The sequence below is a fragment of the Drosophila albomicans genome, chromosome 3, assembly GCF_009650485.2.
Source record: "Drosophila albomicans strain 15112-1751.03 chromosome 3, ASM965048v2, whole genome shotgun sequence".
NCBI classification, from domain to species: domain Eukaryota; kingdom Metazoa; phylum Arthropoda; class Insecta; order Diptera; family Drosophilidae; genus Drosophila; species Drosophila albomicans.
Window position 1 is genome coordinate 6,784,617 of NC_047629.2, and position 8,560 is coordinate 6,793,176.

Sequence of the window (8,560 nt, forward strand, 5' to 3'; positions counted from 1 at the left end):
TTTCAGTGAACAAAAAAAAAACAAGTAAGAAAGTTACAGTCGAGTGTGCTCGACTGTGAGATACCCGCTACCCATTTTTAATAAAGGCAAAATATTGCGGTATCATTTTTAAAATATACCAAAAATACTAAAAATATACCAAATGGTATGTTTGGTATATCGATATAGTACTCCATTCAAAATATACCATAGACGGCTCAATATACCAGATTGTCAGCCAAAGCAACTAAGACCCCCAGACGTTTTTGCCCATACAAAAGTATTTCTTTAATAACTTCCACAATTTTTATCTGATCGCAAACAAATTTTCAGGGATCATAACTACTACAGTAATTATTGTATATACCAATATTCGCAACTCTAGCTTTTAAATTAGGCTTGTTATTCGATTTTTTTGATTTTCGGGGGCGGAAGTAGGCGTGGCAAAAATTTGAAACAAACTTGATCTGCGTGGAAGCATAACAAATGCTGTCGAAAAAAAATTATAGCTCTATCTCTTATAGTCTCTGAGATCCAGTGTTTCATACGGACGGACGGACAGACGGAATGACGGATATGGCTATATCGTCTCGGTTGTTGACGCTGATCAAGAATATATATACTTTATAGGGTCGGAGATGCCTCCTTCTACCTGTTACATACATTTCCTGCCGGCATAAAGTTATAATACCCTTCTACCTTATGGGTAGCGGGTATAAACATTACCTGAAATAATTAAAAAAAAAATAGAAAAGGTTACTCTTATAGATCTAGATTAGTACTTTAATTAGAGCTAAGAATGCTTTTGGAATTTTCTTTCTGTTTTGTTTTCTGTTATGATAATTAACAAGTTCGTACCCAAAAACCAAAAAATGAACGTATTTATATATTTTATCGTAAAAAATAACAAGTTTCTAAAATCAATCTAAGCTCTAAAAATAGTGCTAATCCATAGCTTTAAGAATACCCTTCACTTATTTTGAAAATTGTTTTAGTTTATGTTTTTTTTTTAACTTTAAGGGTGGTCGCACGCGACATTTATCAGAGAATTGCCCATATACAAAAATGTATGTATTCTATAAATTCATAAAAATATATTATATGTTACCTATGGTATAATGGGTATATGCCTACAGGAATAGTATTTAATAGACAGACTTTAATAGACATCATTGACCCCATAAAATATATATATTCTTGATCAGCGTCGAACAGCCGCAACGAAATAGCGCTATGTCCGTATAAATCTTATATTCTGGGTCTCAGAGTCTATAGGAGATAGAGATATAATTTGTTTCGAGCATTTGTTATGTTTGCCCGCAAATCAAGTTTGTTTCAAATTGTTGCCACGCTCACTTCCGTCCCCGAAAATTGACAAAAGTCGAATAACAAACGTAATTTTGAATTACAGTTTATATGATTTCTGAGAATTTGGTTGTGGTCGGGAAAAACTTGTCGAACATTTTTAAGAAATACTTTTGTAGGGCACAAAACTCCAAGCGCGACTGTAATTTTTGTAATTTGCTGTTGTTACCTGCATTCCTAAATTTATTGACTTTTTTGCATAACCGTAACAAATTCCGGAAACAAATTTAAGTTAAATATTTAAATGGTTCAGCTCCCAGGCGAACATGGCCTTTGCAAAATTTATCGAAATTCATTTGAAATTTTTGACAAATTTGACACATATTGGCAAGTGAAGAGGGATGCTATAAAAGGGGTTAGTGAAGGGCTGCGAGTGAGCCAGGGGAAAATGTTTAGCACCTGTGTCAAGAGAAACATTGTCAATATTTAACTTTTAATTTATTTAAAATCAATCTTGCATATTGTGCAAAAGTGAAGCCAACAAAATGAAAGGAAAGGAAGGAAAAGGTTGCGGATGCGAAATCCACAAAGTGAAAAATCCTGCATAATTTAATTGTCTTGTTGTCGGTGTTAGTTAATCTGTATGTTTGTCTATTTGTCTGTTTGCATGTCTGGCTGTTTGGCAGTCTATCAGTCTGTCTGTCTGTCTGTCTATTGTGTAGCTGGCATCTTGTTCTTGTCGTGCTGCTTGTAGACTTCAGCAGTTCGTATTTTCTTGTCTTGCCCCACGGCGCTGTTGCAAATCGTCTTTAATCCACACAGTCAGGTGTCGTTGTCTGTCATCTGACAAAGGATTGCTCTCTGCATATACAGATGCAGATACATTTATGTGCTTGTATATTAGTTTATTTCGGAGTCTGACTCGAGTCTTGCGGTTCATGCTCATCGTTTGCCAACCACAATTACAGTGTTTGCTTAAAGTTTTATGACTGCTGGTCTTCTGGTGTTCATGGTTCTATTCTGTTATTCTAATGTTTATGGTCTTGAGCACCGTAACCAGTGGCAGTTACTCCAAGTTTTCACTGTTTTAATCAGTTTGAGTGTGAAGGTAACGTGATAGTCAGTTTAATAGGCAATCGAGAAAACTATCGATGAATAATGTTCGTATTAACGATGCTGGATATTAATCCAGCAGGGAAATTTACATTATCTGCTTATCAGCGAGGATTTGCTTTTAACATGTGAAACAGTCAAGTATTGAAAATTAAGTTGTTCTTATATTTGCAATTTTGATTCTTAATTATCATAATGTGTACAATCAATTGATTGATTCTAAAAACAAGTTTATTTTTTGAAGGCTTAAGCAAGGAAAATCATATTATGGGCAGAAATGATTGATGACTGGCAGTTAGAACCTATAGGTGATCTTTAAATGAATCTAAGATGAGATACGATGAGAAAAACTAAAGAATAAAAGAAAAAATATACTGAGAATGCAACGGAAAGAATGAGGTTCACAAAAATTTAACAAAATGGTAACGAAATGAACAGAAATAGATCTATTAATAACACTATAATGATTGATTGACAGATAAGAAATAAATTGAGAATCTAAACTGTACTACTATAAGAGTGTAATTTTCAAGCAAAAACGAAAAAAATGAATGCAATGGAAATTAAATGATTGAATCAATCGTTAAAAGTTAGTTTGAAAACTGCACAAGTGGCACAGTAAAAATGCAAGCATCTTCTTGAAAGTTGTGTAAATCTATACTTAGAGCTCAAATATTGAGCGAAGTGGAAATTAAATTCTTGATAATTGACAGAAGATGAGCAGTAACTACAAATAAACTCTTTTAGATGTTATTGAGAATTTGACAACAAATGTTTTTCGAGCGAGCGCGTTCATCGGTTATTTATAGATTTTATTGTAAATTGATGTTCTATTTAAAGGCATTCACAATTGAAGCCATTACATTGTAAGATTTCCAAAAACTATTTAATACAATTGATGACTGTCTGGAGACAAACTTGATTGAGGACTGAGTTGGGGGATTGTAATGGGGAAGAAGTGAGTCTGGAGTTGGACCCCTGCCGAAATACGTTTTGAGTAAAAAGAAACTTTACACACAAATCCATTAACATTAGATCGAATGTGGAACATTAAATGTTAATAAAATCGAACTTGAAAAAGAAAGAGTAGAATGGGAAGCGAGACAAAGAAAAAGATAGAAGGAAGGAATTTGAATTTACAATGAGGCAAATGGGCTCTGGCTGAGTTCTCTCGAGTTCTACGAAAATGTCTCAAGATGGAACCTCAACGACACATGCGATGGCCACAGCTGATAAATTCATTAAAACCGGACCGAAAGTACGTCGATGGGTCGACTCGGGGGGAAACCGGACCGAAAGATATCAACTGTAATTCAATACCTACACGAGGGATGTTGCATTGTAACCTCTCCCTCTCTCTCAATCTCTCTCTCTCTCTCTCTCTCTCTCTCTCTCTCTCTCTCTCTCTCTCGTCGTCTCCTTCCCTCGTAGCTCTTCTGGTAGTTGCTATTATTGATGTTGCCTAGTGTCACTATTGTTGTTGTTGGCTTTGTTGTTATTTTGATTGGTGTTGTTGTTATTGTTGTTGTCATGCGGGGTTTCAGTTGCACTGCACTCTCCAAACTTATCATGAACTCCACAGCGAAAATGATGTTTTTCCTTGCCCCTTAACAACTACTATAATCACATTTTATTTTTATTTTATACCCATTGTAACCATTGTAGATGGGTAGTATAGTTTAAATAAAAGTATAGTATTTGAAAACACATACAGTGAAACTTCTCATAGCGGACGCCTCTATTTAGAGGATCCTCCTACAGAAGGATATTTTTTTGTGCAAGGCGCATTTTTGTCTTTTTCCGTGCTGAGGTTTCCCACAAACACAGAAATTTGAGATGTTTTCCGTGCTGTAATCAATTGTCTGAGGTTTCCCACAAAAATCTATTATAATGTTTTAAAATGATTCAATTGTCAATAACAACAGTGATATAACATTAATGTGTTTCCGTTAAATTAAATCCCAATAGAGTTGAAAACAGAAATTTTACGATGGTATTTACCTCAAATGTTTAAAATAAAGAATATCAAAATAAATAAGTAACAAACATTATTCTAGTTTTTAAAAATATGAATTCTTTAGTTCTATTCTTAAGCTTATTTATAATACTAAATAGTAAATCGAGTCTCGCATTAGTGAATTCAAATAAAATACAATTTCAAGAAAATGTGAGGCATCTTAGTACTGTCTACAGGGTATCTATAAGTTGTTCCCATTCGATTTCATTAACTCAACATTGATACAATCTGAGAATGCTTCTCCAATGGCCTGTCATGTGTTCATATGTTTGTATGTAGAGTTCATTGTAACAATTTTCCGTTAATGCACAGCAACGGGTGCTGTTAGTTTTTCAGAAGGGAGTTGGAGAGTAACAAGCGGCAACAGGATACAAGCGTTAGAAAGGACCAAAGGCTGTTAGCTATATGAACCCAGGGCCAATTGTTGTTTGGCTTCCTTGACCAACAAAAAATACAAAGATGAGAAAAAATCGACTCTGGACGGCAGAGTTAGAAAGCCTTCTTCATCTGAATGCCAAGTTAATAAATTCAAATTCACTTGAAAATTTCATTTACGAATATTAAATTTCAAAAGGGGCCTCAGTGAAAAGAAATGCCATCTATGCATTGAATAGAGATGGAGGTGAGAGAGATGGGAATCGGAATGGAGAAGGGGATGGGGGTTTAGCTAGCTTCTGTGCTGTGGTTGGTGGGCGTGTGCCAAGCAATCTCTTTCTTCGCCCTCTGTCTCCCCTCAGCCAAGTCTCAGTAGAAACATTTACATATGAATAGCTGCTGGAAATCGAATGAAAAGCGCCGAGCCGGAGACTGAAGCCGCAGTCCGTGCACATACATGACGTGTGTGGGCTCCCAGCTCCCCATTTGTGTGGAGTACTCAAAGAGTGGCCACCTCGCTTACACTTCCTTGCAATTGCCAGTGAAGTATTAATGGAAGCATTTGAATAACAATGCAGCACCAGCAGCCAAAGCAGCCGCCAATGATGTTGGCGCCGGGACACCGACGACAAAGTTTCCAGCCGCAGCTACATCTCCCTCCAGCAATAGGAAAAGTGGCCACCCTGCCACCCAGTGGGGAGTGGATGACAACTACCGACGACAAGTGGCCCTGAGTGTAAAGGCCAATTTGTGATGCAGTTGCTCAGGTGTCTGGTGGCGCCACCAATCGGACATTGTTAGAAATGGCTGCGGATCTTCTTTCGGCTCTTTAGCAGCGTTATTCAAGCCTCAGCTTAATTATACTACTGTACATACATGTATATGAATATGTGACAACATAAAAGCAAGAGTAGTTAAATTTGATTTTTAGTTGTCAGCATGTTTTACTCGAGTGTGTACGATCCATTTTCAATAAAACCACATTCTACAAATAAACCAAAAAATACAACAAAAATATATTTAATGCTTTATTTGGTATATTGATAAAGTACTAACTTCAAAATATACCAGCAAAAGCAGCTAATTCCCTATTGCAGTAGGCGTTTTTTCTTAAATAATTTCTATCTATTTTTATCTGATTGCAACCAAATTTTCAGGAATCATAAATACTATAGTCATTATTGTGTTTACCGAAATTCGAGACTCTAGCTAGCAAAAATTTTAAACAAACAAACTCAGCGTATAAACATAACAAGTCCGGACGAAAAATATTATATCTATGCATATTTCTTATAGTCTCTGGAATCCAGAATCTGATATTCACACGGACATTCGTCGCTGATCAAGAATATATACACTTTATGTATACATACATTTCCTGCAGGCAAAGAATGAGAAAGATTTACTTGCTCATTAAAATTTGTTTCTGCTATTACCTTTCTTTCTTTTTCTTTTCTTTAAGAAATAATTGGCATTGATTTGGATTCATGGTCTCTTCATAGTCCGATCTTACGTTTGAAGAACATAAAAGCTAGAGTTCTTTAATTTCGTATAAAGTTGGCAGTACACTATACATATTCTCTTAATATTTCGAAACCTTAAAACTAAATCTATTAAAGATAAATTTCGATTTAACAACTGCCTAACATAGATAATATATATTGCATTGGATTGGGTTTTATCATGAAGAAGCAGTCTTTATAATCACTTCTGATCCTAAACGTAGTTAATTTTAACTGCAATCGCTTTGACTTCTGTCAGTTAAAATATATTTGAGATCTAATTAAAAGTTGAATCTCGGACACAGGTCAATTATCTATAGATCTGTAGGGCTAATGCTGATGAATTTAATTCCCAATTGGACGCCTCTGTTATTAGTGTTTCCTCGCTTGGATGGTCACATAACACAATTCGAAAATGTGCAGAAAGGTGTAAACGAAAAAGAAACATTCGCGAAGACTCGCGGGTTGGGTCAGTTGATTTCTTGGAACAGTCAGGCGTGTTCCACTATGCATAATGAGCATTAAAAATTCATCGGAATTTTGCCAGCCACAGAACGAATCGTCTTCAGAGACGGCAAAGAGATGAACTGAAATATGCAAACGTCACTCGGATGCCGTTAATTATGGTTGTTCCTGATTGCAGGAACACCAACTGAGAGAAACCTTACTATCCGCACGCTGTGCGATAAAACGCATCACCAAAAGTTGCCAGAGAGTAATACGATTATGATTTAGAATATAAAATGCGGGTTTCATTTGTCGAAGTTAATTCTAGTAGGAAAATAATTGAGACAGAGCATATTTTCGATATGCGTCAGATAATTACAAAATATAGAAAATAAAATCTGATATTCGAAAATTCCAGTTATTATGTTGCACTACTCAAGCATTCTTTTAGCAATGATCATGTTCCTGCCTGGTAGGTGCGTGTTTCATTCCATTATTCCGTTCCATTCTACCTCGTATCATCATAGCTCACAGGAGTCAGTGTGTAAACTGTACAGAGTTTTGGCACAGCGGGCGTTTGATAGATGAAACGGGATACTTTTGTGAACGCGGTGCCTCAATATCTGAAGTTTACTTGAAAGAGGAGGACTACGCGACTAGTACACCGAATCCAAACAGTTTGTGGGCTACCTGCGTACCATATCCATACCGATTAGGTAAGTACTTGAAGCGTACTTAGGAGGTCGTAGTTTTAAGCAGTTTCCTTTGCAGAGCATGTCGCAAAATATTGCTGTTTCTGGTCGCAAAACTTTGGCTGCAATGCCGCTATAGGCGTTACTATTTACCCTTATGGAAATCCTGTAAGGTTTTGCGAAAAGTGCAGGAATAAATGCTCTCGCCCTGCTGACAGTGTTGGGCTAGCACCCACAAAGTGGTTCATTATATGCTGTCTGTCGATCATGCGAGTGCTATGACTGAGTTCCTAGACTATAGAAGTTTTTTAATTTATCGTAAAGTCCTTTCCCAGATTTAGAAATTTTGTCGCGTATGCTAGTGTCAGATTTATAATTAGTTTTCATTATATAAATAACTATTCATAATGATAATCCCACTTTATTGTCACTCCCTAATTAATTAAGTATTTAGGAACAGCATGAAATGAAACATGTGTTAAATGGAACGCTGTAGGAAACGAAATAAGCTAAGTGAACACATTGAATGAAACTGAAACCTAAAACAATGAAAATGTACATAAAAAGTGTGCGAATTTTGAAATTAAATACGTTTGCGAATACGCAGAGGCAAATAGAGTTGAAAAGCGAGAACAAAAATGTGATTTCTATTGTGTCTGTTGTTTATTATGATTTGTATTTGTATTCGGGTGACGTTATTTGCTTATGATTTCAAAGCATTGCCTTGCTCTTGTCTGTGGTCAGTATTTGGTTCTATTGTCCAATGTTCGTTCATGTTGACAAAGTATTTCGTGTGCAGTTGATATGGAACACATGTTCATTGAAATGTGCGGCAATTTGGAAGAGAAACACAATTGATGTGAGTCAATGATAAGGAATTGATGAATCGGGAATTTGTCCAACCGTACTTTGCAAAAGGTGAATTATTGTATTTTGCACTTCAAAGGTTTTTATCGTTCAAATGGTCAATTGTCAATTGCCAATTACTCAATTGCTTTGCACACACGGTTAGATAAATTCCCTTAGCGAATTTATGAACAGATAAATAAATTGATAACTTGCTACATCCAGTACTTTTTGGAGATAGGGAAAGCGAGTATTGTAGTATTTGGCAAGCTTATGTCTTTCTA

At 35.9% G+C, this 8,560-nt stretch overlaps 1 protein-coding gene across 2 annotated transcripts; it reads left to right on the plus strand.

The window, feature by feature from the left end:
• Positions 1 to 7,067: 7,067 nt before the first annotated feature.
• On the plus strand, positions 7,068 to 7,844 carry LOC127565484 (uncharacterized). Of its 2 annotated transcripts, none has more exons than XR_007954786.1 (3): positions 7,068 to 7,214; positions 7,266 to 7,454; positions 7,510 to 7,844. XR_007954786.1 is itself a non-coding variant. In XM_052004149.1 (3 exons), exons 1-3 carry the CDS (start codon positions 7,162 to 7,164, stop codon positions 7,710 to 7,712), a joined length of 441 nt encoding a protein of 146 aa, XP_051860109.1. In that variant the 5' UTR covers positions 7,071 to 7,161; the 3' UTR covers positions 7,713 to 7,844. The 2 variants fall into 2 exon arrangements, 1 of the variants encoding a protein (XP_051860109.1); XM_052004149.1 differs by having other exon boundaries at positions 7,071 to 7,210.
• Positions 7,845 to 8,560: the final 716 nt, after the last annotated feature.

Bases quoted from the DNA above. Each gene is read 5' to 3' on its own strand.
- LOC127565484 (XM_052004149.1), top strand. From the start codon at position 7,162: ATGTTGCACTACTCAAGCATTCTTTTAGCAATGATCATGTTCCTGCCT. The intron at 7,211-7,265 runs GTAGGTGCGTGT...GTATCATCATAG, and splicing joins AATGATCATGTTCCTGCCTG to CTCACAGGAGTCAGTGTGTA. The intron at 7,455-7,509 runs GTAAGTACTTGA...TTTCCTTTGCAG, and splicing joins ACCATATCCATACCGATTAG to AGCATGTCGCAAAATATTGC.